The sequence below is a fragment of the Schistosoma haematobium genome, chromosome 4, assembly GCF_000699445.3.
Source record: "Schistosoma haematobium chromosome 4, whole genome shotgun sequence".
Classification (NCBI taxonomy): domain Eukaryota; kingdom Metazoa; phylum Platyhelminthes; class Trematoda; order Strigeidida; family Schistosomatidae; genus Schistosoma; species Schistosoma haematobium.
The window spans coordinates 8,830,767-8,851,390 of NC_067199.1; the positions used below are offsets into that span (position 1 = coordinate 8,830,767).

General features: G+C 32.2%; 1 protein-coding gene across 7 annotated transcripts in view; it reads left to right on the plus strand.

Annotated features, from left to right (window-relative positions):
• Positions 1-2,697: 2,697 nt before the first annotated feature.
• The window catches only part of PRG4_1 (Proteoglycan-4), a gene marked incomplete at its 5' end in the record, with an annotated part of 45,055 nt that continues 27,128 nt past the window's right edge, over positions 2,698-20,624 (plus strand). The window contains 4 exons of one of the 7 annotated variants that reach the window (XM_051215571.1): positions 2,698-3,650; positions 10,693-10,794; positions 14,521-14,604; positions 19,275-19,373. In XM_051215571.1, the coding sequence (XP_051066101.1) occupies positions 3,605-3,650; positions 10,693-10,794; positions 14,521-14,604; positions 19,275-19,373 (331 nt within the window). Of the gene's footprint in view, positions 3,651-9,468; positions 11,476-14,520; positions 14,605-19,274; positions 19,374-20,624 lie in introns of those variants that run through there. The other 6 variants (XM_051215575.1, XM_051215576.1, XM_051215572.1 and 3 more) reach the window with 6 other exon arrangements.

Below are 20,624 nucleotides of genomic sequence, written 5' to 3' on the forward strand. Positions count from 1 at the left end.
AAATTAATCTGAATAAATTCGTCGATTCTAAATGTATATAAAAGTGTTTTAGAGATTTTAAAAGGTTTACCTGAATTACTTGGAAGTTATGTGATATATCTTTGAACGTATTCAATACTACACATAAATATATCTTCATTCCAAGAAGAAGTTTTTGATGACACTAAGATATTTTAATTCACTTGGTATTATTTGGCTTGTATCTTTCCATTGAGCTTTAAGACTGCGATTAATCAGTCTGTTATCGGCATATGTGCATACTGCGCGTATGCCTCGATATTGCCTTAATTCACAAGCTTTTTGTAAGCAATGATGGATATGCCGATAACAGACTGATCAATTGCAGTCTTAAACCTCAATGGGAAGATACAAGCCAAATAATACCAAATGAATTGAAATTCACCCTATTGCACAAGCAAGTGGCTATCAGGACTCAGTAGCTAAGTGGATAAAGCGATGGCGTTTGAAGAGAATGGTAATGGGTTCGAATCCCAGAGTGAACATTAACTCTGAGATTCAGGTGCATCCAGCTGACGAGTCCCATATAGGACGAAACGCGCATACTGGATTCCACAGCTAGCCATTGTCCATCATTGCTTACTAAGATATTTTTCTCAATTTACTAAAGCTTAACGTTAACACACTGTGAAGCAACTTACATCTGAGATTGATTTAAGATATAATTTAGTATCATTCAATGTATACATAAGTTCTTTCTGGTAGCATAACAGTAAACGTTTATACGAGGTAGTAAGCCAGTTGTCGTTAGATATAAGTCATGCAGTAATCAATTTTGTATATTGAAGACTTTGAAAATGTTCGTGTCCTGTGGATTATAGAACACAGCTTGAAATCACACAAACTATAAGATTCAAATTTTAGGTTTCTGAAAGTTTGAAACGGATTCTTTGATTAAGTTTCGCATACTGTATAAAAGTATGTCTTACATTTACAAGATGCATTATTCATGTATACATCTATTTTATCCCCTTTAGGAATTGATCTAATGATTCAATAAGACGATCTCAGATGATGACTTCACTCAAAAGCTAAATACATTAATAAGTAGTTTTATTAATGAAAGATATCATGCCGATGAGAGCTGACAATTTAAGTAATGTTTGTTTGTTTATAAAACTCCTCTAAATTTTATCCATAACAATTTAAGGTTCTTTCGAATTCCAGAGTATGAAAATACATTTTGAAATGTTATATTTGTGAGCTTTATTAACTGTATTATTGGATCATTAGCCTATTTAGTAAAATAATCTGTTGAAATTGATTCTCCTCATTAATAAGTTTGAAATTCCGTTAGTTAGACCAACTAATTGATAACTGATTTATAACCAATATCGTATTTGTCTATTCCTTTGATTCTGATGAATGTTATCGATCAAGTTGGTATGTAGTCACTAGTCTAAGTAACTAAACATCTTGTCCCCATGTTGAGATATTTGGTGGTCAAAAATAGTTGACAGGAATCCTTGGACCAATGTTTCCTGCTATTTTGTACTTGTCAGTAAAAACACCCGTAATCTTATGGTAACTGGTGGACAAAATCTACGTCAGTGAGTAGCTCAATGTAAACGTTTTACAGTGTGAAGCTAGGTGATGTGATTTTAAATACCACATGAAGCACGGTTCCCTTCAGGATTATAAGTACACCTCACATACAAATACCAAATACCATGAAACCTTGGTTAGATGTTTTATGTAGACTGCTTCTAACCACTTAATATGTTGTTTAGACCAATAACTTAATGTTAAAGCAACAGGTTTTATTGCAAAATTGAGTTTTACCAAATTAAATTTGCTCAAGTGCATAATATGATCACCTTACACACACCGTAAATCTAATTACATGAAAGTTTATTTCACTAGTTATTTGAAAGAAAACTAATTTCTCTGATATAATGAAAATACCATAAATCTCATATGGTCAGCTTTGGATCATAAATTTTGTTCAGCTACGCAGATGATAACGAGTAGGGTCGGTTATATAAAGGTTACTACTCAGCGTAGAGAACGACATCAGCAGTAAGTCAACCAAGTATATTTAAGTACAAAATTACAGAATCTCTTAGTAAAATCTGAGAATCATACAGTAAATAATTCATTTGCAAAATGTCTATCAACTGTCTCAGAAATTGTTGTCCCTTCATTTCTATATCAATCAGTCTCTGTCTTTGTTCTCTTCTCTTCTTTTCCCAACCTTCTACTTCCAGGTATTTCACTTTCGATTGGTGATACATATTACTTCTATCTGTCGACATCAGTAGCACACACCACACCAGTAGTTAAAATCACAGTTTTTCCACTGCGAAACAATCGAATATTAATAGTTTCTAATGTGATGATAATAATTTATTATACTATGGCTCAGTATTTTCTCTCAACTTAATATACATTATGTATATCAATTTGCTACATAAAATACCAACCCATAAATGTACTTTTTATTACTATCGTATTTTGCGTTATGGAACTTATAAATTTCAGTGAACTAATTAAAAGGACACCGCTTTCCTTATGCATATGCATGTTTGTTTGGTTGCGTTTTAATACGTAAATATGAAATTTCAAATCTCATTAAAATCCATTAGTAATGATTGAAATAAGGTAAAGACATGAGCATAGAATAAGAGTATTAATATTAGTATTAGTCGTAGTAACAGTAATAACGACAAAAAATAATGGCAGTAATCAGGTAGACTTCGGTTAATATTATGAACAGTTAACGCCCTTATTAAAAAAAAAACAATAAGGTGAGTACAGAAATATTCAATTAATATCTCATAATCATGTGACTTGTTTACATGTGTTCAACCTGTGAATGAGTGGGTGAGTGTGTGTACATATGTACTGTTTCACTTGTGTAGAAATGCATGTGTGCCTATGCAGAAATCGTGTAAAACTCAATATGTATATGTGTGCTGACATATAATTCAATAAAAAGGGTATCAATAGAAGCACTAAAAGTGTAATAAAATATTGAAATGAGAAAAATCTTCTAATCTAAATCATGTGGTTTAATGATATATGTTATACAAATAATAAAAAAAGTATATGAAAGAAACTAATTGGTTCAGTGTTCATGTTCGATATACACATAGACAGACATACATGTACTTACAAAATAGATAGACTCATTCATACATGTGTACAAGATTGGAACTTATTGAGAAGTACTTCAGTTTACAAATTTACTTTTATTTACTAACGTCAACTAATTTTTTGCTTTCTTCTTCTTCTTCTTCTTCAATACACTCAAGTTTAATTCATTAACTAACATTTTCTTCATTATTTTTTTTTCGTGGATAATTTAAATTTTAACACCATTGAACTATTTATTTCATTCAAACAAACGAATCTCCTTGTTTACTTTTGAAGTTACTGATTTTAAAAAAATAAATAAATAACAGTTTAATGTTTCCTTTTTCTTTGTTAAATATGGAGAATTTCACTTTCAATATTCAATCTATTTCAATATATTGGACATTGATTAATTATTGATAATTTGGTTCATTATCATCATCATCAAAATAAACAAACAATCAAACCCAAGGTCAGGTCTCAATTTTAATAATAAAGCAAAATCAGTAAAATGTCTATGAATAAATCGAATAAAATGGCTTGTATACCAGCGAATAGTAAGTTACAAATTGTATTATTACATTTATAGATAAATATTCACAACAATAACAATCCAATTTTTCATATACTTCTTCCTGTGATCAGTAAACAACAAATATAGATATTTTATAGTTGAATTCATGAGTTAATGGAAGCTAGAACATCATGGAAAACTTGGAATCACTGAACGGCCGTTTGTCCTAGTATGGGACTCCTTACTAGTGACTGGCTTCAAGAGATATTTCCTGGAGTTCTAGTGAATAGCAGTGACCAATGGAGTTCAACCGAGTCTGTTGTGAGATAGTAATTCACTGAAGACAAAGGTGAACGGTGGCTCAGTTTCACGGATTAGTTGAAGTTAGACATTAACACCGATGGATGCCAGCCGGCTACGTGGTCTAGAGGTTAAGCGTTCGCGCTCGAGACCGACAGGTCCTGGGTTCGAATCTCGCGAGTCGGGATCTTGAGTGAGCACCGCCCAGGAGTCGCAAAATAGGACAAGTTGGCTATCCAGTGCTTCCATGTTTTCCAAAGTGGTCCAGCTTCTATTGACTAATGATCTCAGCCATTAAAATTACCATAATATCCACAAAGCCACTTCTGTTAATAAACATATATATGATTGCGTACAGTGGTAAACAAATGGGTTTTTTCTCTCAAACATTTAGTCAAACTTCAGTTCGATCTCTGTCCCTCCAGTGTATGATATTTTATTAAACGATAATTGAAACATTTTTTACAGAAGTAATTATTATTATTAAGACTAATAGATTGACAGGGTTCAAACAGAGTTTATTTATTGATTTATAAATTGGATTAGTATCACTGTAGAGTAATACGTTTGCAGATATCTTGTAGAGCAGTTAAGTGTGTCAACTGGGACAGTGAATAAAATGAATCAGGTTCAAGATTCAATCATTGTTAAGTAATGTTGTTTTTTCTTAGTCTGTAACTATGAGATGACATCGATCAATAATAGATTATTCTGTTGTTGACGTAAATATTTTATTTCTCTCCTTTCATTTTACTGTTTTGATTAGTCAAGTTTTCATTTTATTTTATATTATTATTGAAAATTTGATATGTTAAGAAGTTGAATATTTACATGTTTATTGACATAATAATGAATAGATTCTACTTGAAGTTTGGGCTGATAATGTCGTTCGGAAGAACGATGAAAGCTCCATGATCAAATCGTCCAGCTCAGTGAACAAAATTCCATCAAAATCATCCACCTGAGCTACAAATCTTCTCGATCGTCTCAATGAATAGCCTTACTGAAAGGAATTTATGAAGATTGGTTTAATCTGTAGTCCGTGTTCATCACATAGGTTTAATACTCGATTAAGTAATGTATGTATACCGTTGAATGATCCTATTTTAGGACAAGGCTATTGTTTAATGCTCCCTAGTTTTAAATGGTGCGCAAAGTGAGATCAATCTGCAGTGTATACAACCTACAATTACTTAAAAACAAATTTATATAATAGTTACACCACTGAATAACCTAAATTTAAGATACAAATAGATCTCAGTCAAGATTCACTTCCTTTTAATATAAAGAAAGATTGAATCATTAGAATCTGTCATTCATTCAACTACTCAGAACTTAAAACCACATTGTAAAAGAATAATAGGTTGTTCAACTATCAAATTGGATTCTATTCAGTCTAAGAGATGTGTTATTTATTCCTAATTTCCGTATCCTCATCTATTACAACGATCTTGTTAGTTAAACAAAGTCTTTGAGGTGACGTTTTATGAGTTTATGTTAAAAGCCTTTTAATATCACAATGCATATAGAAGTGTCGCTAGAAATGGAGAGCAACATTTTCCTCATGTCAAATTATACAAAATTTGCATAAAGAAATGTTATTAAATTGTACCTAGACAACCGAAATCAGATTATACTATACATCAATAAAGTTCAACCTTTGTTAGATAACAGTCTTATTTAATAAATACGTAAACGTCATACTGAGGATTTGTGTAGATTGTAGTAATTTTAATTGTCGACTTTGTGAGTCAATCTAAGCTAGGCCACCACTGGAAACTTGAAAGCACTGTATGGCCATTTCGTCCTAATACAAGACTCCTCAACAGTGCACATTCACGATCCCGCATGAAGAACTCGAACCCAGGACATTCGGTCTCGCGAGCGATCGCCTAAATTCTAAACTACTGAACCGGCATCCATTTGTATTAATGTTTAACTTTCGTCAACCCTCCATCCATTGCGTAAGGTGAATAACTGTCTCACACTCGATACGAATTGGATTTCACATGCTCTCTATGGACTAGCTTCGGGAGGCAATTCTCGAATTGACTTATGAATTCAACTATTAAAATCCGTCAATGGTTTGCAAAACACATAAGAAGCTTATAATTTCAAAAAAACATTTTGCAATGTATAACTTGACTGTTCTGAATATGGGGAATAAAAGTCGTTATCAATAACTCCCTATTATCTAAACAATTAATTTCCCTATTCAATACTAGATTGAAAAACAATTTCATTTATTGATTCGTAATTGAAGTATAATATGCTAAAATAGGAAGGTCAAAAAACAATACAAATTCTAGTGTTCAATAGTTCATTCAATTCAATTTCGTTTAATGGATGAGTATTGTTTTATTTTAGTTACTATGTCCGTGATCTCTTTATACTACTCCATTGATAAAGAAAAAAATGAAACCCTATGCTTTAATTTAGACGCTTTGTAAATCTAAAACGAAGTCTTTTTACAACGTAATTTATCAGATGATTAAAGAAATGAAGAGAAAATGTTTAGTACACAGTAAACCACGAATTGAACACGTTTTTAATTTCTTTTTTTTTAGTATGAGTGTTTTCTTTGGAAAGATACGTTGTTTTTCCTTGCAAATTCTGAACCATTATGATCTAAGAAAAAAAAAGAGGTTGCTAGGCTAAATACTACTTAAAACATGTGGTTGATATTCATAATCTTAATGCGAACAAGTTGATAAGGTATCTAAAGATAATATCCAACAACCTAAATGAATTGGTAATCAATCTTTTTCGACTGTGCAAACAGTGGAATACATGTTTTCTACGATGAATCAACATCTTAAAAAGCTAATTTAATCTTGTGATCATATTATTTACTTACTTACTTACTTACACCTGTCACCCCTCATGGAGGAGTATAGGCCCATCACCAGAATTCTCCATCCAACTCTGTCCTGGGCAATCCTTTCCAGTTATTTCCAGTTGCTACTCATCATTTTCATGTCTGGTTCCAATTCTCGGTTCAGTGTGTTTTTTGGTCTTCCTCTTTTTCGTTCCCCTTCAGGATCCCAAGTCACTACTTTCTTCGTGATACAGTTTCGTGACTTCAGTAATGTATCTTTTATCCCATTCCATCATCTTTTCCTAATTTGGTTTGTTCTCTCTCACAGTAATTTGTTTCTGACGGTATCCGGACAACAGACATTGAGCATCTTGCATAAACAATTGTTAATTGTATATTTAGTTACCCGAAAAAGATACATTCTGTATATCTCAAGTCTGTGCATCATACTGAATGATTTTTTTCATCCCACTTATTTTTCTTTAGAATGCTATGTAAACACTATGAAATTAATGCAATTTGTGTTAGTTTTATGATGCAAAACAATGCAAAGATAAGACCAACTGTAAAGCTTGATAAATAAAGATAAATACTTATTACTCTGGTTGAAATCATGAGTCAATTAAAGCTAGACCACCATGGAAAATCTGGAAACACTGAACGGCCGTTTCGTCCTAGTATGGGACTCCTTAGAGCGCGAAACCATTAGGTCCTGGATTCGAATCTCGCAGGGGGCGAGGTGGTGGATGCGAAATTTCTAAAATCTCCACAAAACCCCTTCTGAAAATTTCTATTAGTGTGAAAATTTATTTATTATGTATTTTCCGAATCTTTACAATCCAACTGAAATTCAATGAAGAATGTTTTAGTATGAATTTCGTAGCAAAAAGATTTGCAATATCCAGTTATTTGGTATCGATACTAAAAGACACTTAAATTTATTTTAAAAAATTCTAATTCAGGAAAACCCCAGAACTTCCTTTTAATTACTCAGTGTTTTAAAAAAAAAGCTTCTTGGAAAAATCTGAAGACCAACTCACTACATTTCTGTTCTAAATTGACTGATTAATTACCATGTGAATTCAATGTTTCAAAATCTTTTATAAGAAAATTATAATGTCTAAAACTCATTTCCAAATCATCGTGGAATACATCATCTTGTATGTTATAGTTGTCTTTTATTTATGTTCAAGACTATTCAATTAATGTGGGAATCAAAGTGAGCAAACATCAAGAATTGTTCTGGAACTCTTTGTATGTAATGTGGGAGTCTTAGAGTGAATCAAAAGTTTTTTTTAGAATTCTGTTCACCTAACTTGTCAAAGTTATACAAAATTATTAAAAAAACTTTCTAATAGCATTTAAATTATTTTTTATCATCTGTACTATATAAAAGCGCAGATTGTGTTGCGAAACACAGTGCTAAATATCCATTATTTTGAAGTGATAAGTCAGTTCCTAAGCTCTTCTAGTAAGCCCCAGGTTAAATCTACACAGCAACTTGAACACAAGAGAAAAGGTAAGAAATATAAAACAAACGCTTAATCTAAAGGTTTGTTTGCGTATAGAAAATCTGGGGTTTTCATAGTATTTAAATGGCCTTGAGTTTCCGGAAAACTCTAGGACGCTACTAAACATAGTGGCAGTATAGGTTTTCATCCAATGGGAAACGTGATATGTCACTTTTCACTTCCTAGATGTTTCTGGCATAACTTCTGTTGAATGCTGATTAGATAAGGTGTTTCTCAGAGTTTTCAGAGCCTTTGTTGAACTTTTTTGAGAAGCTTCCTGGATCTCCCCAATGTGAAAAATACCCAGTAAGATTAAAATTTGTGTAAATTACAGGCGAAACATTTAAGTTGAGGTCCAACTATGTGGCTGTTATCGTCGTCTAACAACAAGAGCAGAATTCGTTCAGGCGACGAAAAAGATTTTGTGGTTTAAGAGGACGTTTTTTAAGCAATATACTTTAAATATAAAGCTTTCAAAACAGATCTACGCAATTAAAGAACAATGTATTTGTAAAATCTCAGTGAAACCAACGTTTTGCCTAGTAATCTGGTTCAAGTTTTCTAAGAAATTATAGTCAAACGTCAAAATTATAGAATATAAACTTGACAAATAAGTTATTATGAAGAATAACAATGAATTTTTTAACAAATTAAGAAATTAGTTCACCGATAACCTGTTCATTTTGATATTTGCAGTTGATTTTAATCGTAGAACCCTAAATTCACTTGGTGTTGTTTACTTTAATCTTTCGATTGACGATTAGGACTGAAATTGATCAGTCTCTTGTTGGCTTATGTGCATCCTGTACGCATTGCCTTGATATTGCCTTAATTCACAAGCACTCTAAGCAAATATGGATAGTGTCTAGCAGTGGAATCCAGGACGCACATTTCCTCCTATTTGGGACTCGTCAGCTCGATGCACCTGCATCTCAAAGTTCATATTCACTCTGGGACCCGAACCCAGTACACTTCGCTTCAAACGCCATCGCATTTTCCCCTTAGCTGTTGAGTTCTGATAGCTACTTGCCTGTACTAACGAGTCCCAAATAGGACGAAACAAGCGTGGTGGATTCTACTGCCAGCCGCTATCCATCTTTGCTGAAAAATAACTCTAGTTATATTATCATATCTACATTATCTTTAAGTCAATGTCTCAAAAAATATAGTCATCTATTTGACGATTACTTTCAGAGTTTACACACCTAATGAAAAAAATAAAAATAAATTTACTTTGTATTAATATTGTTTTGTTGAACTTCTTCTTTCGAAGTGCATGATCAAGTTCACGTTTTTATTTTAAAAATGTTTCATCATAAGGTAGTTAAAATCAGAAGATTTTATGTTTAAAACTAGGGAAATAGAATCGTATGATTTAAATACCCAACTTTACTCGATATAAACGCAACGGAAATTGATTGTCAATGGTTCTGAAAGTTTTTTTCTTATAATAGTCAACTTTATCTGTTGTGAATTCTGGTTAGAACTTAGGAAATCATTCCTGATGTTAGTCAACGGTTAGCATACAATCAAACTATGAAGAAAAAAAATCTTGACACCTTGATTTAGTCAACACAAACTTCTCAATTTTATATGATACATGTATATGAACTGTAAACTCAACAATATCCACAACCTCATTATACAAATAACAACTATCTGTTCATTAGTGATTAACTTTGAGAGGTAGTTCTGAATGTTCTAGCGAGAGGCTATGATCATGTAAGTCCAACCATATGAAGCGTATGGCAGATATAAATAGTCTTAATAAGTACTGGTCACACAATACCAGATATTTAAAGACTCAGCTATCTGCCCACTACAAAGCCTGAGGATCTCATGTCTGGGTAGCATTGTGAATGCGCATCACTGAAGTATATGTTAAAACAAGGGATAATACTTTTAACGTGAATCGTTTTTCACATATAGGCTCGTGCACCCAAATATGGACCGCAGGATTTGTCTAAGCTTTGATAATACTAAATAACACTATGAATTTAAGCAGATAGACTGTAGCTCAAAACTCGAGGTGCCATCACAAAAAACAGTAATTCTAGTTTTAAATAAAAAGCTAATACTTGAAATACTCACTGAAGGCGATGAAGGATGTGTTGCTCGATTTCGTGGATTAGTTGAATTTAAACATTAACACCGTTAAATGCCGGCTCATTGGTCTGGAGGTTAAGCGTCCGTGCGCGAGACCGTGAGGAGGGGTCGTGGATGCGCACTGATTAGGAGCCCCGAAATGGGACGAAACGGCCGCCCACTTCTTCCATGTTTTCTATGGTAGTCTAGCTTCAATTGACTCATAATCTCAACTATTAAAATTACTCCATATCTGTTCGTAACCCAGTTTTATTAGGGCTGACAAAATCAAATTAAAATATCCCATTACAATTCTTTTTATTTCATTGTATATGCATCTACTTTCTTTTTTTCGTTTTTGTTTTCCTCAGTTTACTGTGAGTATACACATGATCGATATCAAGATGAAGGACTTCGTCTATTAGAAAAATATCTACCATATTTAAATCCAGAGACTGGTTTAAGAAATCGAAGTTAGTTATTTGTTTAATACATATTACTTATATATTTATTTATGAAAATTTAAATCCATTTTAAAATACATTTTCTTGATATCTATAACATTTTCACATGATATACAAACTATATCAGTAATATATATATATATGCTTAATTATTTCAGTTATATTTGTTCTGTCATTTCTTTTTTGACGCGTTCAGTTATAATACTATCTATAGTTACTTACTCATGCATATTACATTTCCAACTAGTTGCATAACACTTTCTTCGAACTTTAATGGAAACATGAAATGAGTTGTATGTTGTTGTTGTTGTTTTACACAAATTAGATAGGATGCTTAAATTATTGAGTATTTATGTTTGTTACTAGTATACTATGTTAAAAATGTGTATAAACAAACCTACATCAATATATACGGTCATGTGGGTACAAATTTATGTATATATATACATATATTTCTTGAGCTTATTAGACAGTTGAGTGAGTATATTAGAGATTTATTATTAGAGTAAATGATTTAGTCACATGTGACATACAAGTACATATACATATGTAATTTTTCATTATATTGACTGTATTCTCTAAACACTGCTATTGATCAATCTAATATTAATAGATAGTTTACTTCCATTAATGATTATTATAAAATTTCTCAAGTCAGCTGAAACATAAATCATTCGAAGATTGGTGAAGGTAAATGCATTTATATAATCTATTGCTTTGAGTAATGAATTTTACTTTTCATAAGAGTAAATGAAATACCATATGAAATGAATTCAATATTGTTGCTAATCATATCACTTTTAATCAATAATAAAATCGTTTATTTAAAATAATATACAATTTTATCAATATAGGGTTGTGGCGATTATTAAGTTTTTAATTAAGATTATGCTTAGTGCAATGGAAGATGGTCGCTTAATTTCATGGATTGGTTGAGATTAGATAGTAACGCCGTTGGGTGCCGGCTAAGTGGTCTAGAGGTTAAGCGTTCGCGCGAGAAACTGAAGGCCATGGGTTCGAATCCTGTGAGAGGGATTGCGGATGCGCACTACTGAGGAGTCCCACAATAGAACGAAATAGCTGTCCAGTTCTCACAGGTTTTCAATGGTGGTCTAACATCAATCAATTCATGATCTTAATCAAAAACTTAATGATCTCCACAACCTTATGTTGATAAAATTGTATATTATTTTGAACAAACGATTTTATTATTGAATAAAAGTGATATGATTAGCAACAATATTGAATTCATTTATATGGTATTTCATTTACTCTAACATAAATCAGTTTATGATCTCAATCAAAAATATACAATTTTGTCTCAAAAAGGTGTTTGATTAATGAAACAGATTGTTCACTCAATGTTTATATGTGTTACTGGTCTGTTTTACTCTAAATAGGAATTATTCAATCGCATTAAATTGTCGATAATAACTGTAACTAAAAAGAAGCGTAGTTGTGTTACATTTAATATTGTTATTCTTTGGAGGTTTTCAAGTGTACGTCTGAAATTATCACTTATCAATATGTAAGATAGGTTCAGTACCTACTGATAAGTGTCTGAAATGTGTAACCTTGAAACAATATAGCATGATACCAAAACACTCAGGTTTGTAAGACTATTATACTACAATATAAATAGATGATGTTCAAAAATATAACTAAAGCTTCATGATCAAAGCATTCAGCTCAGAGAACAAAACTCTTTACCATCATTTCAGATTTACTATAACCATAAAATCGTTCCAAGTAAAATTACACTTATTAGTCTAGATATTACTTTGGGATAAACTTAAAATGGTGATAACCAAACAGGAACAAATTGTCTTAATTTTGCTTTAAACAACAACCCTTAAGAATGTGTATACTACCATAAAGAAAGGTTTATGTATATTTTGGAGAACTGAACTGATGAGATAGAACCCAGGAATTTAATGTTATCTTTCGCACTGTACCTCAGCGAAACAATAATCGACTTTGAAAGTAATTCTGTACAGTTGATATGTTGACTGAGCTATTTCACATAACTAAATAAATAATTGATCATACCATACAAAAATGTCTTCTTGATTTATTGACGGAGACGATTTGGAAGATGTAAAAACCTTTACATATTTGGGCAGCATCATTGATGAACAGGGTGGATCTGATGCAGATGTGAAGGCGCGGATCGAAAAAGCAAGAGCAGCATATTTACAACTGAGGAACATCTGGAACTAAAAACAACTGTCTGTCAACCAACACCAAGGTCAGGATTTTCAATACAAATGTCAAGACAGTTCTACTGTATGGAGCGGATACCTGGAGAACTACGAAAGTCATCATCCAGAAAATACAGGTGTTTATTAACAGTTGTCTACGCAAAATACTTCGGATCCATTGGCCGGACACTATTAGCAACAACGTACTGAGGTAGAGAACAAACCAGATCCCAGTGGAGGAAGAAATGAGGAAGAAGCGCTGGAAGTGGATATGACACACATTGAGGAAAGCACCCAACTACGTCACAAGACAAGCCTTCACATGGAATCCTCATGGCCAAAGGAGGAGAGGAAGACCAAAGAACACATTACGCCGAGAAATGGAGATAAACATAAGAAAAATGAACAAGAATTGGATGGAACTAGAAAAGAAGGATAAATGCCGGCCTCAAGCCCGGGTAAAGGAGGAGGATTGCGCATAAGATCAGCTTCCTAATTGTTTAGAAAACAACCTTGCTTTAAAAAAATGTGATTACGTTTAGTGTTTGCATAATGGAGGAAAGAAATAAAATAATACATTTTGGAGACAATATAACGTAAATTGATTACGAAGCTTAATAAAAGTACAATTTCAAAGGATCATATCTTTTGTGCCAAATATACTTTTGTAAGGAATTAAAGGCTTGCAAGTCAATCTCATATATATGAGTTTAAAAATAGTAGTCATTCCAATTTCAAAGAGGCAGAAGTGGGAAAAATACAAATGTTAAGCGTTATGGTTCTTCAAGAACGCGAAAGTATAAAAGCAACAAACAACTGGATTGATTTTCCCAATACTACAGGTGACCTATTCAAGAAAATTATTCAGTTTCTCCAGATTTTTCAAGTTGAACAAACACTACTCATTTTTGGTTGATTGTCAGTAACTCAAGGCAATTATGACTGCTGTATGCAAATGATTTCAAATACTTCTGATAGATGAATCTGTAAATTTAGCAGAACAGTTTTATCAATAAATACCCATAATGTTTCCAGATACTAGCAATCTTCATTATAAGTAGGTTAGCAATATGAATCAGTCATTACATGTTCCGATGCTGAACACTAAAATAAACTCATCAATTTATTATGACATTTCATTTATCTGAAGAAACCCTAATGCGCCATACTTAATGACGAAACGTTGAAGGCTTTTAAAATAAACAATAAAAAATTACATTTCCTAAGTAGCTAGCGACTGAAGAAATGTATCCAGGGTTGTGACGGAACACTCACTTTACTATAGATCGCAAATGCAGCAGTTATTCACAAACGATAATCTACACTGTTATTTCAATGTTTAACCGTTCTAGTTTCGTAGTAATTAATCCAGAATAATTAGTACTCCAATTGTTGATGACTATTCTCAGTCGAAGATATTTTTGAGCTTGAAGTAAATGATGCTGCTCATTGGAATCTCTGATTATTATATCAGACTTTAACTCAATATCCTAGACCTAAATTATTTTTCCATTATTTGTTTTTCACCTCCAAGTGATTACTCGTGATCCCGTAACTGGTTTGGGTGATCTAGAAGCTGAATGGAATCCTCTTAACGGATGTCATTTACGTAGAAGACGTAAGTTTGGAAATTTTGACAGATACCCATATCACCTTGAATGCTCAAAATTTGTCAATATCTTTTGTTGATGATTCATATAAGATGTAAAGCACTCAATTCAGTTATTCAAGGGTACCTTTCACTAATCTAATGATTTAAAACAGTTACTTCGTTAATTAGTGATTCGCATCGAATTTGTAAATAGCTAACTGCACAAAACAACATTGATTGTAGAATCTGTTGGAAGTCAAGAAGTACCAGTCATCAGTATTTATATTCACCAAATATGACTCAATAAATTTGTATACTTCCGATTTTAATTTCACTTCAAAACATTGAAAATAATTTGTTAAAATGACAATTGTGGGCTGTTTTATAGTCTGTAGCTTTTTTACATCTATCCTTTGTGGTGTAACAAACTTATGCTGGGCATAAAAAAAGCCTCTTACAAATAGTCCTAGATTTCTCGCGTAAAAACATCCTCACCTTTATCAAATCGTTTCAAGATTATATCACTGTTTCCTCTCAGAAGTTTAAGACTATTCAATAAGAAACCTATCTATCGATAACAGAAATAGATGTTTATTAGATTTGAGATGACGAAATTGCTTTGATGACACCGAGTTAGACTAACTAAATTTTCATATTACAGTTGAATATGAGGTCCCTGGAGTTTAGAAATGCTATAAAAGAACGGCTAGACTATAATTTATGGACGAACCAATCAGAAGCGTTTCAGGGATTACAAGGTCGCGGCGCCAGTTTCAGTACCTGATGCTCACATACGATCGGTTCACAGAGAATTTTAGGGAGAGCGTGATAATTTAGCGACTACAATAAATGGGACTACCAAAAAGTTCCTTTATTTGTGATCAAGGTAATCAAATGACTTGTGGACCTTGTACAGACTACCGTGATGATGTTGCTTTCGTTGTAATACGTGTTGGAGGAAGAGGCCTGCTAGAATAGAACTTTTCCGCTCAACCCAGATTGAGACTAAGGAAAATTATGGCAGTTGTTGCCAACTGGATAATAAAAGCACCATTACCACTGGCTGCTACCGGGCACTACAATATATACGGTTGACTGATAAGCGTACAGATGGCTACATAGACTTGTTTATGTGCATCGTATAGCTATCCACAAGTGGCATATTGTGGACACAATGAAGCTATGTGGTCGAGGCTGGAAGCGTTTTTGCGATTTTATCATGTCTCCAGAGGCCGACTATTATGGAGCCATATGGATGATTTCCCCTATTTAATTCATTACGATTTTAGAGCCTATTGAACCATGAAAAAGAAGTGTATCCACTTTAATTCTTTGATTTTGTATTATATTTTTTTGCTCTATGCTAACTGTTTTCTGATTGGCTAATATTTCTCAAGGTTACATAGGATTCGTTCAAAAGGTCGTTCATAAATTATAGTCTCGCCAAAAGAACTTTTAACAAATTGATTAAGCCGGAATTCGAAATGAAGGAAGTGTGATTAACGAATTATCAAATATACCTTTCGATAAGTATTATTTGATTTCCTACTTTCCAGAAGTAAACGTAACATTACATATTGAGTAATAGCTTATATATTTCGCTAAAAGATAGTGAACCGATAATCGTCGAACTGTAGAACAGTCTACATGTTTGCCTTAATTCATATATATGCTTTTATCAAAAAACGAAATACATAATTTCTCACTTATATTAAACTATAGGAAACCATTAACTGTCATTGCTTGTGAATGAAAGACTGATTATATCACTAAATATAAATGACTGTGATCGGTAAGATGATCATTCAACTCACATAAACAGAGTTTCTTGACATTATTTTAGACTTTATCTTTAGTCCTTCTAAACAAATAAATCGTCTACTTTATTCTACAGAATTCTGGGTTCACTTTCCTTTCACTTCCTTTCATCAGGAAGACTAAATTAAACACAACATTTTAATTAAGGAGAGACGACTGTTTTATACAAATGAAACAACAACTTTTAAATACAAAAGGGTTAGTTCTTTGACAAACTGGAAAGTTAGTTTAAAAATCAAACCAATCACCTTATAGCTATACCCTTTTGTAACATCATTTCAGTGTAAGAAGACAGAAATATGATCAACAGTTCAGAAATCGATCGAATTCCAAACATAAATATAATCATAACGCAAACACTTAGGACCAATTTTTATACTGGTTGCACAAGTTAGCAACCATTTGAATTTAGTAGCCTAATGGATAATGTGTTGGTGCTAGATACTGTTTTTGTGTGTTAGTATAAACACTAATAATGCCATTAATAATTATTAATAATAACAAACACTGGGATACAAGTACATTCAACTGACTAATCCGAAATAGGAGAAGACAAACTGCCAGGACTGCACCGTTAGCCGCGGACCATAAGTAAATTGAAACTAGTAACTACAGAGTATATTGATGAATTCTCTCATAATGCATCTAGGCTGGTAGAGGTTTATCAAATACCGTTCCCGAAACCAAACAAGGGGGAATAACAAACAACAATATTTCTCTCAATATTGGTCTTACTGCTTTTATCAAATAAACTATCTGAAATAAATTGCACAAAATAATTTAATAACTATTACCCTTAGGTATGTTTTTGTGGTTCACACATAAAGCAAACCGTTAGTATGACTTAAATATTCTATCTCCGTCTTGCATGAATATAATTTAGAGAGTATTGATTTTCATCGAATCAAGATGTGACAATTCGACTGAAACACAAACGGCTTTACGATAAGAGGAAGAGCAAGTTAAAATATATTAATATTGATCATCCTGAATTATATGACATGGCTACAATCACATGAACAGCGTATTTTTGTTCTGCCAGGTTTATCTCACCCTGTAGTTGAAAATATATTTAATTGAGCTATGAAGTTCCATCTATAAAGTGTAATTATTTGAAGTGATGGATATTACCATCTGCAAACTATTAGGGACTACTTCTCACTTATCTACACAAGTACCGTTGCTCTTACATTCCTACTATTTTTATGATTAATAGAGTACCAAATGTTAAGTTTGGATATTTTCCTTAAGGAGCTACAATTGTTCATCAAAACAATAGTGAGAACTTTCCAAACCACAAAAAACAGTACATAATCTAATTTTTCGCATTATAAATAAAATATTTTATGAATAGGAAAGAAATATTTAGGCTTAGTATAGTTGAACCTAATATTACATAATGTATCACAGGTTGATATAAAGTCATATACCCTCCTTGTAGCTTTGCAGTCGGCATCATTAAAAGAAGATGTCAATCTAGATCAAACTCTATAAACATAGTTATATAAAACGGCAATGACCTTTTATTTAATATGTATCTACTAAGGTATGAGACCATTATTGATAGGGATCATTTACTCATGAGTTTATATTCATTCACGTTATTCGAATACATACAAAATGTCTCCATGCTGACGCAAACTAACAATAATTAGCGACTAAATTCTAGCTTCAATTCTTGTTTATTTGGAAGCAATATCTATAGTTTCAAATTAGTAGAACTATAGGGATCACGACGAGATTCACATATTACAGTAAATAAAGTTGATGATAAATTCAACTGAAAATCATATCTGAACGAAGTGATTTATAACTAATCATTTCACTGGATCATAATATTTTCAACCAAAAAATCCAACTTCGCTCCAATTTCACTTTAGTTGTTTAGTCGGCAACCCATTGTTATATAAGTACAAAACAGATAAATACTAGCTTTTAGAGATTACGCTGTACATGACTAAATGATAGGACTCATATTGGTCTAACGTAACCAATTCCGTTTTATTACTAGATAACATTTGTCCACATACACCTAAATTACTAATCCATAGTACATTGAAAAGTAAGTGAAGTCAACATTTACAATTAATTGATCACCGAGTAGTGATCAATGTCATAGTTGCCTATTCATTTAGTGCTGATAGAAATCTGTCGATCAAGTTGTAGCTTGGCTACTAAGATAAGTAACTCGATATTATGTGCACCTTTTTTCAAAACATACTATACATCTAAACATATATTAAATCAACATTGAATTGATTCGTTGAAACATTTACACTACATTTAAAAGGAACTTTATTAAAAAGACATTGGAAACTATGCGAATGGAAAACATTTTAATACTTAACATCAGGATTCAAATGGTTAACCTGTAGCGTATGTTCTATGATAACAAAGTTCGTTTCCAGATAATGAAACTCATTTTAATAGCCAATCTAATTATTGATGACGGTGAAATTATTACACTCATAAAATTTCGGAAAAGATCAATTAGTTAGGAATCTTGATTTGGAAATTCATGTCTCGAGAAAAGATTTAAAAGATATAACAAAGATATTAAACTTCAAATCTCACTTTATTCATTAGTCAATTGTCAAATCCATTGACAGAAAGGGGGTTTTGACGGGATTGTAGTAATCTAACAGTTGAATTCATGAGTTTATTAAAGCTAGACCATTATAGAAAACCTTCCAGGTTTTTCATTCACGTTTTCTAGTCTTAATAATAATTGGTCAGAAAAATACCTTGGTGTAGTATAGAACAGATAAGTGATGGTTTGAAAGTAATGATTAGTGCAACAATGTATAACAATTCTATCATTAAATACCATGGTTTTTTAATATTTATACTATCTACATATCTCTCAAACATTAATACAGACTTTCCTCATCGTGATCCAATTAGAATGGAAGGTGATATGGGTACTGAATACAATTGTTTGTATACTACTAAAGAGCTCACATGTAAAGATCGTGTTAGTGAGTTCAAACAAGTATTCTACTGTTTATTTTCATATGTGTATAATAGTATTATGTAATGGATATAAAGTAATATCTAATTTTTAATATTATTCAATGTTTGACTATGTTGTTCTACTTAATTAGTTCATTTAATTCTTAGTAACAAATAAAGCCATATAAATGATTGCCATCACTATATATACTCTGTAATCAGTTATTGATAATAATAGTAACGAAATAACTAATTCACTTATGAATTTTATTTACCTACTTGCTTACTGGTTAGCGTTTTTATTAGCGAGTTAGTTTTCTACGGGATGGGGTCACCAATCTCATACCCAACCCTCCTCCTTTACCCGGGCTTTGGACCTGCAGAAGCGCCAGAAGGGCTCCAGGCGGCGTTTATGAATTTTATATTTAGATATTAAGCTATAACAAATATAATTGATTTTCTATAATTTTCTAGAAAATAATAAAATAATAAACTGCTTCCAGACATTCTAATGTTGACTATCGTTATATACTACTCATGTCGATATAAGTAGCATAAACCACAACAATAGATACACCATAATAATGATCGCTACTTTTCTACTACCTCTAATCATCTAATACTCAAATCATTACATTAGTTCTTGTGTATAAGTTTTTGATTGAAATCATGAGTCAATTGAAGCTAGACGAACATGGAAAACCTGGAAGCACTGGACGGCCGTTTCGTCATAGTATGGGACTCCCCAGCAGTGAGCATCCACGATCCCGTACCCCGCGAGATTCGAACCAAGGACCTGTCACTCTCGTGCCAAGCGCTTAACCAACTAGACCACTGACTCATGACTTCAATCAAAAACTTAACAATCTCCACAACCCTTAAACTGATAAATAATTTCTGTTATTTATTTCAAATACAGAATGTTCTCTTAGTTATGAATAAGTATGAGAATAAATCTGAAAAAATATAAACAAACAATGAAACATTATGAATAATCATAATAAAGAACAACTGACAGAAAAGTTTTAATATGAATTTTCTTCATTAAAATATTGATCATAAAATGTTAAAACACATGTCTAAAACAATATATTGTAGCTAGTATTCAAATCCTTCGTAATCAATAAGGTGATTGAGCAAATCAATACTTACCTGACAACATCAATTACATTAAAATCGATTATTATCATAATTATCAATTTATTTATTCATCATATATATATGTTCCCAGTATTGATTATTTTTACTTATCCTTAGCATAAATAATAATACTTTTT